Raw genomic sequence first — 24284 nt, 5'->3', positions numbered from 1 at the left:
CCATCGCTGTCATCTGAGCCCATTTCACACAGCCAAATGGTTTCTGCTCGGTGAAATGTCAACAGCATGTGTGTCATATGTGCACCAATTATGATGTGGATATTACACTGGGCCCATCACAAGCATGTCTAATAAAAGACCTTGTAATGCCCTCATGTTCCCACTTTCTTAAAAATCATCTGCGGGGCACATCTTGTGTAGAGTCCTCTGGTACAGTATGTTGATGTATTGGTTTGCTGCAACTAGAGATTTAAAATCCATCTATTAGTTTTATGGGGTAGTGTGGCCTAGTGGTTAGAGTGGTGGTTCTTCAACGAGAAGGTTGCCGGTTCAAACCCCACTCTCTTCCATCTGCATGCCGAAGTGTCCTTGGCAAGATGCTGAACCCCTAAATGGCCCCTCATGAATGTTGAGTGTACTAATTGTAAGTCGCTTTGGACAACAGCGTCAGCCAAATGACATGTAATGTAATGTTGCTCAGTGCTGATATAAACAATAAGAAAACATTTTTTACTGGGTTAGATCCAGCGTTATTAACGTGCAAAAACCTGCAACCAAGCCTGAGTCACTCTGGTTTGAGAAGCTGTTAATCAAATTTCACCTTCAGTCCAGCTTTTAGAGTTATATGCTTCCTATATAAATAGAAATGTTTAGACCATAAAAGGGCATGGGCTGAGCCTAGCATTTACACAGGAAATCAAATAACCAGACCAAATGTAATTAACAAGGTTCCTCTACCCAGTAATTTCAGAGTTTTTATCTTATTTTAGATCAGCTCCACATTTTCTTTATTAGGATTTGTACAGAATAGGTCTGCAAATGTAACACAACACATATACACTGATGAGGACTGTGTGGTGCTGTAAAAAGCTTATTTGGTCGAATACACAATGTCTCATATGTCCCATGTGTGTGTGACTCAGTTTGTGGTGGCAGGCTATTCACCCCCCCCCCCCCCCCCTTCCACCCTGCCGATGGAAACAGTGCAGAGAGTTTTGCCCTTTAGACTCTTCATGTTGTTTGGATGTTGTGTACTCGTTTATTTGAAGCATGTTTTGAAAATCTCTAACCAATGTGCAATTAGGTTGAAACCAGAAGAAGGTCAAGGCCATGACATCATATTCACACTCATCGTTTCAATGTTTTCCTCATGCCATGGAGGTTTTGTTCGTCTGTCCGCCTGTTAGGAGTATTTTGCAAAAAGGTACTAGATGGATTACCTTGGTAACTTGCTGGAAAGATGTTGTCTGGGTATGAAAAGAACCCATGAAATTCTGTTGCAGATACACAAAAATGTTTCTCTCTGTTTAACATTGTGAGCTAGAGCTTTTGCAACTTTTTCATTGAAGAGAAGATGGATCTTGATGAAAAAGGTTGACGTGTTCAGGGGAGTGATTTATGAGTGTATAGAATACAAGTAAAAATGTGGATCTAATGAAGTTAAATAAGGTTTCATTAGGGGACTGTAGGGCCTTGGTGGAGGTGTTAAATCTTCTGAGAGTTTTGTTTCGTATGATACAGATTTTTCCTATATTACATATGCTACCGCTCATCACAGGAGCTGGTAAAGACCACACCTTCATTAATCTTGGTAAACCTTTGACACATCAAAAAAAGCTTTATATATTAGCAGATTCTGAGCTTGTTCTCTCACTATCGGTGTTATACATCACATGATTAGGGGAAACTACCCTTTCTTTCCAGTCACGATGGTGTACCACCTTTGTCTGAATATACTATATAACTGCGCCTAGTGTAAAAAAAGTCTCCATAATCTGCTGGGGAATTTGTTTTCAATGTAAAAGCTGTATTTGGTGAAAATACACCCTTTTCCTTAGTGGGTTACAGATCAGAGATTTCTAGATTGCAAAACGAGGGGGCACATTTCCACTAACCCCAAGTAATGCACTCAATGTACATGTACCAACACGGGGGCTGAACGCTGGTAAATGTCCCCTCCAGTGAACTGACAAGCCTCTGTTTCCCACATGTGTTTGCACGTGTTTTAAATCCACCATGGTGGTTGTAAAGGCACAGCGAACCTGAGGACTCATGAAAGCTCGTCTCTAAACGGTCGAAAAGATATTTAATGTTTTGTTGTATCGATGCCACGATCTCCTTTTGGGGGTTACAGGTCTCCCTTAACACCACATCTGTTATCACAAGTATCGTATATAATGATGTGCCATCATATCACGGTTTCTAACTTTACAGGGCATTCAGTTTCTGCTGGAGCTATCTTCCCCGGTACCTGGGCTGCCTTCACTTTCCTCCCTCCATCTTCCTTCCTTTACTTAGAGGTGACTGTGACTAATGAGTCTTTGGAGACCTATTGTTGTAGGAGGAAGAGAAAGAATGGCTTCCACGGGCACACACTTAAAAGATGTATTGCGATGCCAGCCATTTGCCTCGGGGGCTCGTTTTAACTAGAGTATTCACTTTCCACTCAAAAGAAGAAACAGGCAGGGTTGTCAAAGGGAGGAAATAGTCTCAACTGCACCAAATCGAATTACTGTTAGGATGCATACAGGTTCAGAAACACTTGGCCCTATGACACTGATGCTTAATTGTGACGGTGTGTTGTAAATCTTCCGCGGCAGATTGCTGCTGGGCAACCAGCGGCGCCACAAGGACAAGTCGAAGATGAGTTTTTCTTTTGGGAATGTAACGCAGAGAATACAATTTCAAATTTGGAACGGAGGAGATCGACATTATTTATTTATCTAGTCTCCATCTTCGGTGATAAAAGTCTGCTGCCGCTGTTGGGTTCAAGAACACGGCTGGTTCTGTCTCCATCTAAGAAGTTCTGTCCAGGTGGATGTGGGGCTAATGAAGCCATAGTGTTAGACCCATGCAGTGGATGAGCAGTTTCTACAGACACACATTTGGGAGAGGGTTCATGGACTAGTGCACAGTCACAGTAATTTGAGATACGCGTGACATTTTGGAAAATAGATTTAGGGCACAAAAATATGGTGAAGGTAAAACCCACTCTTTAGCAGTTGCACTTATCTAAAGAAGAGGAGGTTTCCTTCCCAACAGAAACTGTCAGATCCATCAGAAATGCCCTCTGCATAGACATAAGGCAACAGGCAGATCTTGAGGGCAACAAACACGTGTGGGTCTGGTATTCACCACAAGAATTTCGCTATCTGGAGTAAACCACATTTGGTGCGACAAGGCTATTCCATTTCAAACGTTCCTGCAAATATAGCCCATTAAAAACGGCAGCCCCTTGGAATCCATAACTCAAATGGACACTAACAACATGTGCACAGCTTGTCAACTCTTTATGATGAGTATTGTCTGAAAAAATGGAGGCCTTGAAGGACGTGGCCCCCAATTCCTTATATATGAACAGGCTCCACCGGTGTAGAGATTTTGACATTTATTTTACTTATACATTTTGTCATTGTTACATTTTGATTTTTCTCCACAGTGCAGAGCTGTGTAGTTGGATTGTGTTCTGTAGTCAGCTGGCTGCACAGGCTCTGAGACCTCACCACCAATCATACACAAAGTGACAACTGTGTCCCTTATTGCCTATTAGGCCCCTGTCTAACAAGCCTAACTCATGACATACAAGGCACCAGTGGTTGAGCTTAGCTGTGCTGAATCCAATTGGTGTCAGTTTCCCCTTCCCGAGCTCCAGCGGGGAGCCTCCTCCCTATATCAGCACTGACCTTCCCCTGCACTGTCACCCATCCTGCTCCAGCTCTGCTCCGCACTACTCTAACCTTCCTCCAGCCTCCCCTAGACTGTGGCCTCCAGCTCATCAGGGGGAAATTGGGCCAGCACTGGCTAGATGATGAGGCTGGACGACAGCCCCATCGATTAGCTGTCCCCCAGGGCTGATCTGTGGCTAACTGCTTGCTGGATGGAGTCTCATATCACTTTCATTATTCCCATCACCCCCCCACCTTCAGTAGCACCTTCCAAGCTCCTGAGAACCAGCTCCCCGCCCGTTTGGCTCCCAGACCAAGCCGGTGCTTCCTTTCCTCAGCTCAGGTAGGGAAAATAACAGGTCTGAGTGGTGGGAAGGTCACGACGATAGATTTATGTCCAGTTTAAGAGAGTAAGGCCACAGTGGGTGCAGACATGAGCAATCAGAGCCAATGTAGGATCCTATATTTTCACTGATAGACCAGGGACAGGAGCTATTCACTGCCCTCAGCTTGATACCATTTCAAAGTCATGCACAGAGTGAAGAAGGAGGTGGCGGGGAAAAAAGGCTGTTGCTCTCTGGCAGATACACAAGTAAGATAAGTGGTCGGGCTCATCCATTTATCTCATTCTCAAGTCTTCTGTCGTGGCGAGCAAGAGACTGGGGACAATTTGATGGCGGTGATGACAAAGAACGAGAAAGTGGTCGCGGGTCGTGATGGCACTGACATGTCCACCCTCGGCTAATTAGTCTGTCATTTAAGCAAGGCCCCCGTAATAAGAGCAGCGCTCGGCACTGACCATTAGAGTCCTGCAGCGAGTCCCTGATGAAATCTGAATAATCCCTCGCTCTGGGTCCCTTGTCCTTGCTCAATGGGCTACAGTAGTGTAGACATACCCGTAAAGCTATCCAAAGCTGCATTAATGCATGAGCGAGTATATATGTGCGTGTGTGTGTGTTGCGGGGGGGTGGCTGTGTGTTCATACTTGATTGTAGCAATTCCACCTTCAAACGCCAACACAGGCCGCAGCTGACCTGCAGGAGCAGCGGATAATTACACGGCGTGACCCCCGGTGACCCCATGATTGCCTGCTCTGTTTATCAGATTTCACATTTTATGACAACGTTCCGCCGAGAAATCTCTGGGCCATTTGTGAGATGGATTAGATTGCTTTATCGAGAGGGCCCGTGGGGCCGGAGGGGAGGGGGGGGGGGGGGCTGTCGGGTTTTCATGTTTGTTTGAGGCCGGAAAACAAGAAGGGGACAGCGCGGGGGAGGGGGGGCGCAGAGCCGGCATAGATGAACAAGGCAGTAGATCGGCATGCTAGACAAAGATCAGAAGTCCCTTTCCTGCACGGCTGCAACAAGATGTTGAGAAACTATTCAGGGACTCTTAAGTGAGATCAGATCTCCTAATAGATTGCACGCTGGGGCTGAGAGAGTCTGCAGTCACCCACTTGCAGAAGACTAGTTTTATTTTGAAACTGTAATGTCGTCATTAAGAAAGCGAACTAGTCTGAACATCTTTAATATTTTCCTTTGAAATATGTTTTTTTGGGATCCTCTGAACGAATATTCCTGCACAGCTCTACCAATGTACAGAATCAAAATTGAAAACAAAAGTCAGAGGCGGGGGGGAGCAGCTTCAATTAAAGCCAGTGCCACATGATAAATCTGGTGCCGGGTCCTGGTGAAATTGTGATGGGCATCTGAACGGTGCTCGCAAAGCCACAGCGGACCGGGCGGACCACTCTGACGTCGATTTTATTCAACAGTTCAGCAGCTGCCCTAATGTAAAAAGAAAGATTTGCTCGCGCTTAAATGGGTTTTAATGTGCGGGACCAGAGTTGGCCAGCCTGGGCCTGGCTGATGAAGATTAGCTGACTTCTTCCATTAGGGGAGGCTGCCTGGTGCAGCCGGCTGAAGTGGCAAGACAATAACCGAGTGCTAATTGTGCGTAACCAGGTCCTCTGCCGTGTGCATGCACAATGTGTCTGCTCTGTGTGCGCGTGTGCTTGTGTCTGTGCGTGTGCGACAAAGTCGAATTTGGGGGCAAAAAAAATGAGAGAAACACAGGAGCCAGACCAACACTTAACCTTCCTGACGTTCCCCTGTAATGTTTACTGATGGATAGTATTTCATCTGACCTTCAAGAAAAAGCACTTTGATAACATTCTGGTTTGCTCATTAGCTCCAGGAATGTCCCCAGAGGGTGTTCGCAGGTTGCATTATGGTTCCATTAAAGTAACGTGATGATAAAATCTGGGAACATGGATCCTGTGAGGCCTTTTCAGAACTTGGGAGATGGAGAATGGTAATTGGAGGGTTGTGGCTTCTTTGAGCCGTGATGGCAAAAATCGCAATATTTGTATTGATATTCACAGAACTAAAGATACACAAACTGGGAGGCAGTGGGACTCAGCCAGTTGGATGAGGGAGACCTTTTGCAAGGTCGTATTAAGGAAAATAGGGTTTTAACTTTTAGTATAGTGTTTTGAAATCTGATCTGAATAGTTCTTCCACCATTGCATGCACTGTACTTCTCAACGGGGCCCTTGAAGAATTGTGACAGTGTTTTATTGTTGTCTCTTGTTGGCTTAGGTGTATTTAAAACTAAACTCTATTGGTTTAGACAATATTTGACTGTGAGACACCCTTTACTTTTATTAATTAGTGTAATGCACTCACAGTGATCATTTCAAAACACAACAATGAACTAAGGACGCAGCACTGTTTTACACCAAATAATTAATATTATAAGCACTGAGAGCAGATGTGTTGCAGGGCTGTTGTGTTGGATTGTAATAGGTAGTATCAGCGTACATAATAAACTCATTGTGGGGCCGCCATAGAAGTTCAGTCAAGGTGACACTGAGTTTCTTTAAGGAGGCTTTTCCTATGACGAAGCTCAGTGCCTCCAGACTGCTCCCTCTCTGGTGCTGTGGTCAGGAAACACTGTCCTGAAGTCTCTGTCCACATCCTGATGCACTCAGAGCCCTGAGTAATGAAGACTTATGGGAAGCATATGTATGGCCGTGTAACTGCACCTGTAGCTCGAGGCTGACACTGTACAGTAGTAGTGCAGGATCATAATCACTGCACTGGGCACGGCAGGCATCCTTAAGGCCTCGGAGGTGTCCGCTTGGACACCGGTTAGAGTGATAAATTTCCGGCTGTGGGATATTGCTTTAACTACGAGGAGCACTTGGGATTTCACCGCGCGGCAATCTAGCGTGCCCACACCGGCCCTCTACCTGCACGCAGGTACGGGAGAGGAGCAGGGGTGTGGTCCGATCGCTCACCTCTGATTGCAGAGCTGGCATGCGAAGCAGTCCAGGTGGTAGACGTTCTCCTTGGCCCTCATGACCATCTCGAAGGCTGGAATGAGCTTGCTGCAGGCCGCGCAGTTCCCCGTTACACCAAACAACCTGAGGGACACGCACACAGAAAAAGGACAGATGTTAGTCATCCCAGTACACAGTAGTAGGTTAGACTATGCATGTGTTTTCATTCTAAAATGACATTTTAAAACAAAACAATCTCAATCACGTCGAGCATTTTACCTGCATATCAGAAATATTCTCTGTCCATTCTAACACACCTGAAAACAGACAGATCAACTGACCACATGCAGAGGTCATGCGTGTGTCAGTGCAAACACGAAGCAGATTGTCTAGTCTGCTGTTGGGTGCTTAGTTGCACAAATTACCACGAGGCCTTCACTGCTGTTATTGAGTCGAGACTCTTCTGTCTCTGTTTTAGGGGCTTGAACACTGAAGAGTATGTTCTATGTTGTGTATTGAACCTTGTTATAACAGTTATAATAATAACTTTATTTGAATAGCACATTTAAAAAAATGCCACTACAAAGTAGACGTGTAAAAACGACATCAAAGACAACAAGCAAAAATATTAAAAAATGATAGCGTGCAAAATGAAGGACAACAATTACAATAATGGCAAAGGAAATGATACATATTCAAGTAAAAGTCATCTATTTAAAGTTCGTTTTTGTGGTTGATTTAAAACTGTTCTAGTCTGGATTCCTTGAGTAAAATAATCCAAAGGGTTAGAGGCTTTGAAGAGGCTGATATTAACCCTGACCCACTTATAAGGTTTTGGGCTGGATGGAGCATGTTTATGTTACTGTCTCAGCGCAGCACATTTGAACTTTTGAACAACGGTGACTCCACCCACCACCGTGTCCCACCACTGCATCCCTTTACATGCACCCACCAGGAGAGAAGGAGTGCAGCTGCTGCTTCTGCGGCTCCTTGGTGCCTCGGAGAGGGAGAGTGGCAGCTGTCATAGAGATTGTGACAGGCACGCTAACAGGCTCTGAATCAGTTTCAAAAATAGGTTGGACAGAGCCGGGCTACAGGAGCGCCCTATAAAAAAAAAATCGCAGTGGGCCATAGAACTAGATGGGACATGGCTGGCACTACTGCCCAGGGAGGACCCTATTATTTCCTCGCCTGCTCCAGAGACATTAATGTGAGTATTCATTAGGGATTCAGGGCTGTTACTACACAGGGACCCAGACCAGGCCAGCAAGGGAAGGAAATATCTGATAACGAAATCATATAACAAAATAACCTATTAGGCAGACTTCTTGAGGCACTTTTAGCCGTCGTTGTTAAAATGATAAAACGCCGTGCCACTCTCAGAGTCTGTAAGAGATCGCAATCTGATAAATGATCTCAGGGCTCGGGATATGCAGGGTTGTTTATTAACCTTCAGAAAGCATGTTTCCCAGAGGCTAAGGAAGCAGATAGATTGTGCCCTCATAAATACCTCCAGAATTAAGGACCACTGTCAACACACCTTGAGACAATGAGGGATATCTCTTGGAACATGGTAGGTGGGTGGAAGCACAGTGGGCCAATTAGATGGATTACTGCTGACTTAATTAAAAGAATTATGCCTTTTCCTTTGAGCAATCTAAATTTAGATACATTTGTGCTACTGCTTGTCCTTTCTCTTCTTCCGCACAAATGTGCACTGCCTGGAGGGCCTCACATGAAATAAATGAAATGATGATTTCTCTCCTTTCAAAGCTGAGTAATTGATCTAAAAGAACAAAAAAAATGTCTTTGCAAAAAAAAAAAATATGTGAGATATAGGGCGAGATAATGAGCGTCTGAGGACAACAGCGTCACTTTGTGCAGCAGCTCGGGACAGGGAGTCGTAACGCGGCCACCTCTCGCCGCGCTGGGGCCGAGTGTCCTTGTCTTCCCGTAACCTGAATCATTTTCAGATAGCATACACTCAAGGCCCTGGATTATAAATGATGGAGGGCATTTGTGTAAAAAAGCAGCGTTTTAAGCTCTCTGCCTGTCAGCTCGAATCAAAAGGGTGTTCTGTTTCACTGTTCGCCGTGTCTGTCCACGCTCCTCTCTCATCTCTTGCAAATTTAAGCTGGCCCGCGCAGCTGAAAAGGACTGTCACACTACTTGGCTCGGAGAAATCCTGGGTGAGAGTGGTCGCATCTGTTAACATCCCGCGTTTGTGTGCGTCTCCCGATCCAGGGAGTGCATGAACCGGTTTGAACTCTGCTCACACAGCAACCACAAAATAAATAAAACCATCTCAAATATGGTGTGTTTCTACCATGAGGTAAAACTTGTAATTTTACAAAAAATAACGTTGTACTTTTAAGGGAATAAAGTCATACTATCACGTGTAGTATAATCTCAGGCAAATGAAGTCATTGTTTAAGGCTATATGTCATTTTAGAAGATAGAGGGATACTTTATTGATCCCGAGGGAAATTTTAGGGGGAAATCAGAAGACCGGCCTGTTGGCTGGGTTAAATTATGACTTTTTTTCAAATTAATTATGACTTTATAACCTTATTCTTGTAACAATGTCTTTATTTTCATTAAATTACAACCTTACTTTACATTACAAGAGTTATATTACAACTTAATTCTCATATTATTGAGACGTTATTCTCCAATCTCAGAATCTATTCATCTTTATGTATTTGTTTATCATTATTCATATGTCCGGTTGTGCTGGGCTGGTGGAACTGCTGATCAGTGCAAGTCCCAAAAACAAATAAGATAGGAATTAAAATGAACAAGGTTGTTTGCTGTGTGTTTAGGTTTAAGATCGCCATTGTTTAAAAAGTTACAGATAGAAGGCGATAGAAGGCAGTGGAATCCAAGTGTCCCACTCAGTGAGATGAAACCGAATGAAAACGAACTCCCAACGAGCCTCAACAGAACTTCCAAACTTCTTTCCGCTTCTCATCCACTTGTTTTCTGCATAATTCATCCCCTACTTTCCCGTGCAACTTTAACCACTGCTCTAAATGATTAAGCCTCCCAACCTGTGCTGACTTATGGGAATACATATATCACTACCTTAAATCAAAAAAATTCTCAAGCTGAGGTAAAAAAAGTAGAAGTGCTGATAACGGTCTTCAGAACTGCAATCTGCGGCAGCCAAAGCATCCAGCCAGCCTGGCTTTGCCGGGCTCCTGTGTGGCAAACACTCTTCAAACCGCCGCACACAGGAAGCCCCGACTCGCCCTGTGGGGAGGGGAAGATAGATGGAGCGTACCTGCCACTCGTCTTTCATCGTTCCGCCAGTTTGATGCCACAAACGCTAATGGCTCTCAAGGGAGGAGTGAAATTAAGCATGGTTTGGTTATAATGAATTCAAAGGCACAGGCTAAAACCCAATATGAGCATGCTGGTTTTGGAGGCCCTGTGTGGTTGAGCCGGCGGCTTTTAGCTTGGGATTATAATTTGCAATAAATGTATAAATGTCAAATGCATCTGTCTCAGGCTGACACTGCTGCAGCTGTCTGCCATATCTAGAAGGAGGCAGCTAACTGTGGGTCTGCTTGAGAAAAAAAAAGAAAGAAAGAAAAACAGAATAACATATGTAGAATAGCTGGGTTGACATACACTTCACATCCATTGCTGACAAGACAGCATGTATATTTAAAGAGGCTCAAGATACAACACGGAATTAAAATTCAACCCTTGCTCAAATCTGAATTTGAAAGAGTATGGGGGCCGTAAGTGCCCAGCACCTTGTTTCAGGCGGGAGGCGTTCACTGTGCCTGGTACAGCTCAGTGCTACCTATTTGATGAGGGGGATAACAGACACCAATTAAATTATTACGCAAGGCTTTAGCCCAGTGGACCCCAAAACCCAGCCGCCAATCCACCCAGCCCACTCCTCCCCCCAGCCCCCCTTGGGAGAATGCAGTGGTGTCGTGCCAAAGCTTTTTCTCATCTTTGTCAAACTAATTCAAAAAATACAATGCTGCCCCCCCCCCCCGTTGGTGATAAGTGGGATGTAGGAAATAAAATGTATTACCCTTGACTTTGTACACGGAGCCGCGGATACTGTACAACACAAACATGACTGTGGGTGGAGGGAATTTTCTGAAAGCCTGCTCTCAGAATACAGATATACTATATATATATATATATACACAGTTATATCTGTGCCATGATTATTATTTCACGTGAGGATAACACACTGCTCGTGAAACCCCAAACTGCTGCAGCAGCTTTAAAGAGTTACTCAGCAGTGAATCACGGCTCACACACTACAGCTTGCCCGACAAAGGGAAAACAAATATGTGGCCCTTCACACCCGATAGAGAACACCTAAGCCACGGTAAACTGGGATTTATAACGCAGACTGCATGTCGTGTAGTCGGATCATGTCGGAGACCCCCTGACAAACAAACACACAAACACACACACACACACACCTTTCTGACATTGCACGAGGGGTACCTGCGCCTCAACTTTCCATCCAGTAAAACACAACTCTGTCAACTGCAAAGAAAATGTCTTTTGTGTGGATGTTACTGGAACAGACACATTCCCAGCTCTACAGACACTGGGACAAATACTGGTTGCACGTTTTCACACGGAGCTCAGTTGTGAACAAATGGTCCCGGTGAAAACTACTCACTGTGTCTCGTGGGTTATTTGGTGTGACGGGCACACTAATTCTGGAAAGAGATGTTGACGTTGAATGCATCAAAAGTGGAGGATAATTAAAGAGACAAACAGAAATATCTTAAGAATAACAATAAAGTCTTAGCTAAAATGTGTAGACGATCATGATAGAGTTATTTCTGAATATCTGAAACACAGTAATTAAATAGTAAACTGCAAATGTATATGGTACTCAAAAGGTATACGATCGGCTGTGACAACTGTAATATAAATTCTTACTTTCCTTTGATTTCCCCCAGAGGGATACATACCACTACTGCAATATAGAGAAAAAAAATACATATACACATGAACTGACCCTTTAAAACTAACTGTAGAACGCTGTCTATTGAACAACTTTGAAACCACTGGGAACCAATTTACCCTCCTGTCCCCGGTCCCAGCCCCCATCTCTTCCATCTCTCCCACCACTTGAATTGCTCCAACCCCGGCGTGCATTTATCAGCCGCTGGATTAGAATTTGTTTCCTCATAAACCATTGATCATCGGCCTATTACTAGGCAAATGACAGTTAATTACCCACTACATTAACCACAGGGACCTGGGGACCGACTCCCTGTGCCATCAGTCAACATGATGAATGTGGCAAGTTCAGTAATGCACGGCCGCTCCCTCGTCTGCCTGCCACGCCGAGAACAACACCTGAATCTCACTTCCAGGCACCCAGGGAAAATCTATGGCAATCTGCATAATTACAGGCTCAGGGTTAATAACGGACAAATGATTTGCTGCATCTCAACGTTGGCCTATTTCTTTTTTTGTGTGTGTGTGTCTCTCCTTTTCTTTTTCTTTTTTTAATGGAACTGCGCTTTGCCCATTTAGAAAGATCCACCCCGGCTCGCTCGGGAATTCAATCACGGACGACGTGAAGCTAAAGTTTCAAAAAGTCTGACCCATGAAACGGGACGAGAGGGGCGAGAAATAATTGATTTGATTTGGCCGTGGATGCTTCATTACAGGGAAACAGGGGGATGCACGCGGGGGAACACAAACCGAAAGGTGGGGCTGCAGAAATCCGAGGTGCTGATGCGAAGTGCGGCAGTCGGTGGGGGGGGGAGACAGTTAAGGGTGGCAGATGTAATCAGACTCATGCGTTGCTCAATTTAGTCCGCCCTGCATGTGTGATTGTCAGTGATTAAACAACTCTGGGGGCAAAATTATTTCAATTACCGCGGGCATGACCTGGGAATTGTCTCTGGGATAAGATTTTCCTCCTTGAGTGCCCCGACTTGCCTGGCTGCCGGCTCTATCAGTTCTCATCTGCACCTGGACTCTGATATCCTAATGATGAATTATGGCCCTGCTTTTTGAGAGAGTGCCGACCATACAGAGGAACATTCCTCTCGCCTGTCAGCCCCGCGGAGAGAGCCACCTAATTAGCTCCTCCAGAAACTCCTCCAAACACATTACACACAGCTGAAACTACACACGGCAGTCGTGTCCTGTGCTGCTGTGATCAAATAGTATCTAAAGTGAGGTGAAGCATAGACGAATGTAAGAGATTCAAGAGATATTTAGGAGATTATCCCTAAAACCTCCTCTTCCAAGCGTCACGTAATTCAAAATGTACCCCTGTTCTCCTGTCCTTAAATGAGAAATGTGACTCCAAACAAAGTGACCAGGAAAAGGCTTTCAGCGCGATGAGATTTTGGCCGCGCGGCTCGATAGGCACTTCCCGACGCCAACCCACCTGCAGTCCCGTCGATGGGTGCCAGGGTGTCGCACACTCGGCCCGCAATTATCTGCACCAAACACACGCGGCCCCACGAGTCATTGCTCTTCACAGCCAATTTAGCTAATCTCAACTGGAGGGGAAGGTCCAAAAAAATAATGTGTCCAGCCGACTGAGCTGAAGCATTTCAGTTAAAATGAAACTGTCTTGTCCCGCGCGGAGACAAAATGGTGGAGAGGAAATTCTGGAAAAATGCATGTATTTTTAAAACAATAAAAACATTGTGCAGGTTCATGACCCAGAATTAACAAAGACTGATGTATGGCTTTTGGAAAATACGTCAGGATTAGGAACGTGAGACTGTATAGGATACATATTCAACATCTCCTCCTATACTCTCAATGATTTACCGGAGAAAACAAATCAGAGAAAAAGACCAAATCCAACAACACCTGAGTTCATCTCTAAACCCTCCTGACTGTCTGTGCCACCAGCTTCCAGGCTTAAATGTAACAACCCACACATACACAGGATAGTTACATAGTTATTTGAGGCTCAGTAGAAGTGAGAAAACAGAACATTTGTTGAGGTTTATTTTCAGTGGTGAATCATCGCGCATTTCCCACAGCAGGAAGAGGTCAAGGTTAAATTAATCTGCACGCAACCTGTCTAACTTCTTTCTGAACCTGTCGCAAAAATTGTCATGGACATCTCCCTCATTTGAGCGACGTTATACGTTATAAGTTAATAGAATGGTTGAATGCGACTTATACTGTTAAGCATTTTGAGAATATTGGGAATTTAAATGATTGCATTTATTTAATTCAAACTTGAATAAGTGTGAACCTTTAAATGGAAAAAAATACTTGGTAAATGGTCTTGAAGCGCTTTACAGTTCAGCTTTGAAATTCCCCCGTTCACAGACGTCCATCCAGTGCATCTATGTGCAGCACTTTCTCTATGAAACCGGGCAATTTGGGATTCAGTATCGTGCCCCAGGAGACTTTGGCATGCGGAATGGGGAAGCCTGGGATCAAACCGCCGACCTTCTGCTTCAGAGGACAACAGCTCTTTCCCCTTTGCAGCCTCAATCTCAAACAGATTTCTACATTGTGATATTTCTGTGATAGTTAAATAAAAACTCTTAATTGAATTTTTTTTATCCCATCACACAGATATGTGTTTTGGGAGTGCTTGGCCTTGTGCATCACCTCCAGAGGGGTTTTGGTAATCCATTAATGGAGAAGCTGCTTCACTTGGATATTGGAAATGACAAAAGGCTGCTGAGCTTTTGTTAAGTGCTTTCTCCCCCAATCATAAAGGTTGTACTTCAAATGCGGGCTAAATGATATTTTTTACTGAAGGCCTATCATTTCCTTCCATCACATCACATTCCTCCTGTGCTTTTGAGAAACAAAACAAAGGCACCCCACTCTTAACCTCTCCTTAAGAAAACGCCCCCCCCCCCCCCCCCCCCCCCCTGTCATCGGGGACAATTAAGTGCTGGCTGAAAACAGACCCTCCAGTACGTGTGACCCTCCTTCAGACTCAATCACTCGTGATTACCGGCACCCAGTTTGACCCCTTAGCATTTTCAGATTACATGTGAAAAGCCCTATTTAATTACAGAACTTCAGAACACACGCATTTTGTGAGGCCGGGCATTATTGGGGCGGTAATTGCTGGATGTGTGAAGAGAATTGTGTTGCGTTGGGAGGTTAATGGCAGCCAAGCTTTCCCAAGCACAACATAACAATTATAGTGTGCTTTCAGAGCTTTTAACATCTATGTGCCATCTCATTAAACGGCAAACTGTGTTGGAAGCTGCAGAGAGGCGCACACACAAACACACACACACTCATAAATGAATGCTTTGTATTTTATTTTCTGCCATTTAAACCTTTAGTAGGGGACAAAAAATATTACAAATGACGGATAATTTAGAAAGGGGGTGATGAATGTATTGTAAAAAATCCTGTGCGAGAACTTCCTGTTCATGTTTGCAGCTTGCGATGGTCCAATCCCATTGAATTGTTTATTTTCTTTCTAATAAAAAACTAGTTTTCAACAGAAAATGAATGCAACGCACCTGACAATCACTCCTAAACACCCAAGGCGGAACCTTGTTATTACACCTCCAAATCAGCCTCCGGAAGGCGCCGACATGACACATGGCCCATCAGGTGAAATGCGGTTGATTGACACGTTGTTGAAACACTGACATGGATGAGAATATTATAAATATTCCCGGCGCAGCCTCCGCGCCGACTGTCACAATCTGTCAGCAGCAGCATCTTTTCATATTCATCCCGTTCTCTTATTACGCTATCTGCTACATATCAGAGGGAAATAACTGAAGCGTCTCGCCATCAGAAGAAGGTCAACAATACCTCTTTGATAAACACTGAAGTTGTTTCTGTCATCCAAGAGAAACTATTTTGCAAATACTTTAATTTGCCCTGTTTAAACAGAATAACTGAGTTTTCTTAATTACTGATATTTCCTACATTTACAAACAACTGAATCAGACTTGACATGATGAAATTGGTTACGATGCTTTTCACTGCAGTAGCTAAGTGCTGCGTATAACTAAGTGCTGCGAATAGATGCACTGTATGAATGTGTCTGTGAATGGGTGAATGTAAAAACTGTACTGTAAAGCACTTTGAGTGGTCATCAAGACTAGAAAAGAGCTATATAAATACAAAACCATTTACCTGTAACCGACAACAGTAATTTTTTCATAACCTAAGCTAATGGTTAAGTTAAGAAAACAAAGAAAACATAAAAATGTAAATCAAGTCATTTTTTTTATTTAAATTATTGGAACCCGGTTCATACGCCACCATATTGTGACCATCATACATTTTTAAAACCAGGGGCGCTATCATGTGGGTGTTTCTTCAGTCTGTATGTAAAACGTGTGAGAGTATCTGACAACATTTTCTGTGTATTTTCATTCAGTTTCTGGGTTACTTCTGTGTCCGAACGTGGGACCCTCATCCTCCTGGGCTCCTGCTAAACTTCGATATACATTGTTGCTTTTTTAGTCTGTTAAATGCGAGTTAAATAATTATTGGGTGAAAACCTTTGATTTCCAGGAACAGGTCCACTGAGGCTACATCTAGGCAGACACCCATGTCGGCTTCCTCATTGGTTCTAATCAGTCACGACTCGGCGACCAGCAAAGCATTGATGTGAGTTCCACCTCATCGTCGATCCATGAAAAGTAAACATTGCTCTTACTCATCACCATTGTTGTTCCTTCGCAGGGTGGCTAGGGTGGTCGAGCGGATCGTACACCAACCAGGGGGTCGGTGGTTCGATCGATAGGCGTACGATGGAGAAGGAGCTCCACATAAATGCAGTGTATTAAGTGAGTGGGTGGATGGGAAAACGGTTCTTTAAAGCGCTTTGAGTGTCGAGTCAAGACTAGAAAAGCTCCACAGGCATACAGGCCATTACCTTCTTTGTAGTATTTTCTGTAACACACAACAAACTGCAGAGTAGACAATCGGCTTCCTGTTTACACCACATGTGTACACGTGAATGGGACTTTCAGGTATGTCAGCTATGGACGAACATAGCTTTCATTTTAAAGGAAGACATATAAGTAAGTAAATAAGATCTACAAAGGGCTCATGTTAATTGTGATGTACAAGTATGGCCACAGAGACATTTTAGGGGTGAATCAGGAAGTGCATGGGAAAGAAAATCTAAATATTAACTCTGCTCAGTGTGAAAAGTAGGTTCAGATATGACAGTGAGGCCTCGCGGTCAGAAACACCTACAGACCCTGCGGCATTATGGGTATTAATCGTCCGAAAAATGTGGCGATGAGGCAAAACGGTTGTGAAAATGAAGCCAGGCAGGGCGATCACGATAATGAAGGGACCGAGTGCAGCCAATTAAATTAATGAGAGCCTACAAAGGTCTGGCCAAACCCAAAAAATGGAAAACCATTAAAATCCGAGGAGCTCTCTCCAGCAGCTGCTGCGGAGCGACGCTCGACTGTTTGTGTTTGGAGCGGCCGGAGAAGAGCTGCTACGTCACGAGCAGGACGGCGTGACTAAGACCCCGGTGGAACCACTCGTTCTGTCAGAGCACAAGGACAACGTGTGCATTATGAGGAAGCTGAAACAAGTGGTGTGGTTTCAAAACGCTTAGAACCAGCGTCAATACACCGGTTCTTCAGGGGAAAGTTACGACTCTAATCGATGCCAAGGAAAGACTTTTATTCTGATGTGATTTCAGTACCGCCATTTAGAATGAACTATTAATGATTATTATGTATGTTGTTATTGTTATTTTGTATTAGTTTCTCTGGTGTCTTTTTTTTTTTAACATACTTTGGTGGGTGTTTTTAAATGGGCTCATTCATTCTCATTTTAGAAATGACTTTCACTTTTTTTGTACACTAACTGATCAATGATGTTTTTACTGTGTCTTCATTGGCCCACACTTTAATGTGAAGTGTTATTGATTGATTGATTATTTATTTAAGCCTTTGAAAACACCTTAAGGAATAAGACCCTAATTTTCAATGGTGCCGAGGGTACAATGAACATTTAATACATTGAGAAAATAAATGAATAAATAAGAATGAAATAAATATGCATAATAACATACAGCAACACATGGGAAAAGGTCACAAACAATCAACCCTGACGATTTTATTATTGATCTTCTAAACAGCTCCTGAAATCTGGAGGATTTCGCGGCCCACCACCTCTGTCCGTGCGCGGTAAACTGGAGGGGCCCCACCCTCGTGTTCCCCCCCTCACCCCCCCCACGCCCGCTGATCAGGCTTTCTAAATGCGGTGCAGGTGGCTGAGAAATCACCTGGACACTGCTTGGACAGCACGGCTTTGATTGCCTCTTTAGCATTTCACAGATTAAAAGCGTATGGGAAAGTGGTGGAAGGCGCAATCAATGCAGCAGCAGCAGCACCAGCGGCACCAGCAGCACCAGCGGCCCCTCTGCAGTCACTGCTCCAGTCTCTCACAGCCATGTGCTCAGATACACATCAGATATACCAGAGACAGACGTGACCTCAGCAACACATTGATTCTTTTATACCCCCCCACCCCCAAAACCAATTATAGATTGGATGTCTTCTCAATAATGAGTCTTTGTATGGATTTACCCAGACTGATTTCTTGCAGGCTCTTGGACAAACATCCTAAGATGATGCTTTAAAAAACACTTTCAACTAACACTGTTATATTGAGACTTAGAAAATACATTTTTGGCTCCCTAGGTATAGCAGTACGCCGCTCTTGCATCAGCCGGCCCAGACGAAGCGATGCAGGGCCGGATGCTGTCAGGTAACTTAATGAAGTTGTTAATTCCTTTCCTGAGTGACTTGTTTGTCGATGTGCCCTGGCCAAGGGCAAAGTGTTGTGGAGAATTAGCATTCTTCTCTTTCTTTTTGCCTCCTCCATGAATAAATCAGGCTGTTCAAATTGCCGCATTTACATCTCATTTTACACAAGCAGCTACGAGTTGCTCGGGCTCGGTTACACGAGCCGGGCTCTTCCCTCCCTCGCTGCGCCGCGTCTTATCACAGAGATTCAGGTTTGACCCGTCACAAAGCATCAAACACAAAGCTCCATTCTGAGCACCGGGCTTATCACGATGGAGAGAACAACATCAAAACCATCACATTATGTTGGCAAAGCTTTGGCCCTGAAAAAAAAACAACAAGAGTCTGAAAAGTGCCTTTTGGTGACTTGAATAACTTAACCATTGCTACATCACCGGAGAGATCTGGCTGCCACGGAGGCAGCGGCCGGATCAGGACTGGGGGGGGGGGGGGGGGGGGGTGTTGGGGCGCACAATAGTGTCTGGCAGTTCCGCTAGGCCGCCCACTAATTGAGAAGTCGCTCAGGGGTTCAGCGCAGGCCTCACAGCTCTGCCTATACCATCCAAATAACGCCTGTAAGTGGGGCTGACACCGGCCAATCAGCATTTTGAAATCCCGTTTTCCACAGCGCTGCCCCTAGCCCGCTCCACCCCTCACTGTTCTAACAGCTGCAGCCAGCTCCAGTCTCCCCCGCTAACACTCGTCTCCACATCCTGCTCTCCTGCACCCCCCCACTTCATCTCCATAAAGGCCTCATTAACCAGGGGTGGCACAGAAGGCCTGGCTGAAGCCCACCAAACACACACACATACACACACACACCCCAACACCACCTGTCAGCTGAGCTGACTGACTGCAGCTCAGATTCAGTGCAACACATGCAGACGTGCCATGTTCACGCTCCCATAATGGGGCTCGACTCCCTCTCCCACACTCACGAGACGAGGTGACCTTCTTAGTTAAAGTTTAACGCCCCCTCTGACACCGAGGGCGAAAGCAACTGCTATGATTCTCACAAATTCTGATGTGCAGGTGGAAAGGTATGTAAAAGATGAGGTAGATCCAACAGGATCAAACAGGTCTCTGTGTTTCCTTCTCCCCTAAATAGATCCAACACCTGTCATGTGCATTTTAACTTGTTTGTCACATGTTCTTGAGAAGGCAATTATGCTACATTATATTATATCATATTATTTTATATCATCTAGATTCATATGGACTATTTGACCCAGTCACAGCACGTATCTATCCACAATGCTGTGGGCCTGGACTCGCTGCTGTAAATTGACATGCGTTTTCTTCTCAGAGTTCAAACTAATCCAGGTTGTGCTGAGGCCTCAGCCCACAGCGATGACTGGAAACACTGGGAGTGAGTGTGTGGAGGCTGAGCCCTGGACACAGAGGGAGAGAGAGAGAGAGAGAGAGAGAGAGAGAGAGTCGGAGTTCTCAGGTCACAGTCGACTGCTTGACTGAGTCTACAACAGCAGCAGCACTCGTCGCCCTGAGCCTCGCCGTGGCCTCGGCTGATCCCAGACCAGAGCCCCTACAAGCTGCCGCTGGTTGGATCTTCACTGGGCAGGTTTGCACAGAAACGTCACACACACACACAGACGCAGAAGTTAAAGGTCATACTAGAGAAGGGGAGTGTTTTAACTAACAGGTGCTCTTTCTCTTCCCATCTTCCTCTTCTTCTCTGTCCCCTATCCTCTCATTGGCGGTCACGGAGCCAGACCCTTGTCTGTCTTCATCTGCCCTGGCAGGGCACATTAATCATACACGCATCACGCCTGCCGGAACACACCTGGTTTTGTCACTTGGAGCTATTTAGCGAAAGAGAGAGAGGGAGGGAGAGAAGTGGTGCAGGTTCAGAGTATAGGGGTGGAGGGGGCGGGGGGAGAACCCGACTTCCCTCTTGGGCATCAGACAGGCTTCACCTTGCCTCACACCACAGTCAACTTTCCAGCAGTGTGAAGACTTTTTATTTATTTTTTTGGGGCTGACTATGAGCTTGTGTGATTATTCACACAGGCTCAAAACTGTGGATGACTCCCAAACACATAGCCCCCCCCCCCCGAAAACAAAACCAACGTGTGCCAGAGCCTGTGGGTGCTGAGGAGGAGGGCGGGGGGGGGGGGGGGGGGGGAGTCGCTGCATATCTCTGTGTGTCGAACAACAGGGCCGTTATCGCACGCTCACATGCCTGCTGAGGGGGGGCGGCGGCCAAATATGTGGCGGCGCTGCAGCCAGTGGTTTGTTGGAGGCGAGGCACGGGGCCCGGGCAGTGTAGGCAGTGCACCGCAGAGAGCCCCCTACCCACACACAGCATCACAACATGACAATAAATCACAGCAGCCAGGGACTGCTAATGGGGTCAGAGTTCAGCGGTGATACTACTAAATTAAATACATACAAGCAATTGACGTCTAACGGCACATGTGTCACATTTTGTCAAAATAATCATTGAAAAACCATGTGCCTGTGTGGATCTGTGCTGTAGCACTGATGTCCTCATATTTGTTTGGAAATTTTCAATTTAAAAAATATAAATAAATATGCCTCAGTGTTTCTGCTTTAACTCTCTGAGAATAAAGAAATTTGTTTTAAAGATAATAAATGGGATAAAGAATGAAGTATTTTTTTCACACAGAAATAAATCCTGGTGGTGTATTAGCATTTCAACAGTTAAATTAATTTACACACCTTCTATTGAAGGCACTGACTGCACTGCACTAATTTCAACATCCACAGTATCTTTATACACTATGTACACATGTAATACATTAACTAAATCTCTAAACTTACCTGTATGCATTGTTTTAAGTATTTTCATCATCACACGTACTGCTCTAACATATTTCTACTTCTATTATACATATTATTTAGTGTTTCTTTTCTACCCACACATGCGTTCCTCTCAGAAAATAAAATAAATGTAGGTGGCTATTAAAAACAGATCACGTGGCACCTCCTCCACAGATCCATCACGGAAATTCCAAATCTAAAATGTCTCTGTCTTACTCCCGAGGATCTCCTGCAGTCTCTCAAAAGGAGCGGTGAATCTTGAACGGTGCTGTTCTCGTGCCACAACACCACTTAAGGTATGGGTGGATGGTTGTGCGTATACGTATATATGATGCACGATGCGTCCTTTTGATGGAATACTGACACTGCCATTTGAATTTAAATGTATTATCTCATAAGGAAGCATCACACACTGCACCTTGATTGACACTGGAACAAGCAGATGCAGAGCACAGATTTAAAAAGAGAAGAAAAGCACGGTTGAGGTTCTTCGCCACGTCTACAGACAAAACACAAGCACTTAAACTCCACTTCCCCTCGATCATTTCCACTAAAGCCTGAAACATTTTTGCCTTTTCTCTATCAAAGAACTTCCCGCGTAACAGATTAAAAAACGGGTAATACTCGAGACCAAACCCTCTCCTTAATCTGCAAAGCCTTAAGGATCATTGCCTGAGAGGGAAAGGGCCATTAATATATGCATGGAAATGACCTGCAGCACTCCCCATGAAGAGGGGTCAGCAGAGGTCAAATAGCCTCCAAACTGCACTGGAGTTTAATTAAAAAGACAAAGAAGAGCATAATTTCGAAGTGGACAGCCATGATTACTGTTAGGTGAGAAGGGGAGCTGAGCTCCGGCTCTTCCGGAGAGCCCGTGTTCCCTTTCCCACAAGGCACGGCGCCATCTTCCCATCCCTTTGATGTCAATAGAGACCATTTATTAGGGCCATAAAGGTTAATCTGGAAGGAGAGAGGATATCAAATAGTTGGGATGAGGAAAGAAACTCACATGGGCTATCACTGGGAAGGGAAGTTCAATTTAGCCTGAGTCCAGTCAGCAGGTAACACACTTCCCAGCATCAGGTTCTACCCTTTTTTCGAAAATTAGAAGAAAACCTTGAACTAAATTTAATGCTGACACTCGAGTGCCCGTGACCAGAGGGGGGGGCGCAGCGGGCTTCACCCATTTAAAAGGCTTGATTTGCTTGAATGCATTTAACGCAAGCCGAGTCAATATTCATTACAAAGAGGTCTGCGTGGTCAGAGGGGGTTTCGCGCCTGGGACGGGCCGCATGATTTACAATATTACAAAGTATCAGGGGATGATGGATGTGTTCAATTGTACAAAGTAACTGACACAATGAATTTTTCATTACCCCAGTGGGTATGTTTGGGACACGGCGTTAGATAAGCCCGCTGATGAAACACAGAGCTGGGGATGTCTATCCGCCGGCCCTCAGGGGCATATACGAGGCAGCGCACTCAGAGGATATCCGAGGATACGGAAATATGGTCAGGTTCAGGTCAGTCGAACGCTGTGCTCTTCAAATGTGAAGGCAAACATGACCTATACCATAATATACAAGCATGTGGCTCCATGGTTACATGGAAGGAGAGAATGTTTGGAGAACCGCTGGCTAATTACCCTGTTGTAAACATTAACCCATGACCGTCGAGAGAGGAATTTTATGATTGCCTTTCACAGGTCTTTAAATGCCTGCAGAGCTATGAACAGATGCGTTTAATTTGTTCTTTCAATCCATCAAAGACTGAGGCTACAACAACCTTCTCTCCGTCGCTGGTGAAAAGCAGAAACGCTTTTTTTTTAATAAATTTTCACAAAAACAGAATCGCAGTATCTGAGGATTACATGTACACAACTCTTGTGGCTTTTCCAGGATTACCAACCCAGGCTTTAATTATTAAAAGAGGTTTCAAATTTGCACTTATAGGAAGAAATGATGAGACATGTACCAAAGCCTTATGAGCATGAGTTTCCATGGATGTCTATGTGCATGGCTGTATTCAAACTAAATAATAACCTATTTTTCTTATAGCTCTTATTCACAAATAGTAATTTATACAAAACTGATTATTCTAAATATTTCAAATCAAAACTAATTTAATTTATCACCCATAGCTAAGTACACGTGTTTCACACTCGCCCATTGGTGTAGCACTTTGTAAATACAGATGTATCACACACACACTCATGCGCTGTTGGCTCATCAGGGCTCAGTATCCCTGCCGAAGACTGTAGGAGGACGACCCGCTCTCCCATCTGAGCCACGGCCGCCTCCCGGTGATCAGGCAGGTTGGAAACAAACCAACTGTTTATAAAACCACTTCACTGGAGGTTAATTTCCATTTTTTTCTGTTTGTGGTTGTGTCGTGGGGGGAAAGCATTTGTTTAAGGACGAGAAATGAAGCTAATTCATCTGCACAACAAGCGTCAAGTATGTCTCAGTGTTAAAACTCTCGGAATAAGCTGTTCTTTTCACCTCATGCACATGAGGGGTAACTTTGATCTTTTACGCGTTCGCTCGCTTGCTCGTGTTGACTTTCAAACTTCCACTGAAAAACAAGTGACTCATCTTTCCCCTCGACCTGAACCCTATTTTAATTTCCACATTGCGGCATCACAGTGATAAGAATGAGAACCTTAAAGGGTCGATTTTGGCCCCTGAGGTTTTACCTGTGCCTTGTTAGATAGAAGAGATGGGAATCTGGTTAAACCTCTGGTGAAGCACTGGGTTCTCAGGCCTTGGAAACATAAATAAGTCCACTGGA

General features: G+C 44.6%; 1 protein-coding gene across 3 annotated transcripts in view; it reads right to left on the bottom strand.

Annotated features, from left to right (window-relative positions):
- Positions 1 to 24284, bottom strand: part of lmo3 (LIM domain only 3) — a 48084-nt gene that overhangs the window by 3823 nt on the left and 19977 nt on the right. For all 3 annotated transcript variants that reach the window (XM_062382416.1, XM_062382417.1, XM_062382415.1), the window contains exon 3: positions 6967 to 7092. In XM_062382416.1, the coding sequence (XP_062238400.1) occupies positions 6967 to 7092 (126 nt within the window). The remainder of the gene's footprint in view (positions 1 to 6966; positions 7093 to 24284) is intronic.

This window comes from Platichthys flesus, chromosome 23, assembly GCF_949316205.1.
Source record: "Platichthys flesus chromosome 23, fPlaFle2.1, whole genome shotgun sequence".
Taxonomy (NCBI): Eukaryota; Metazoa; Chordata; class Actinopteri; order Pleuronectiformes; family Pleuronectidae; genus Platichthys; species Platichthys flesus.
Note: the sequence above shows the minus strand (reverse complement) of the source record. Positions and strands in the feature narration are given on the sequence as shown.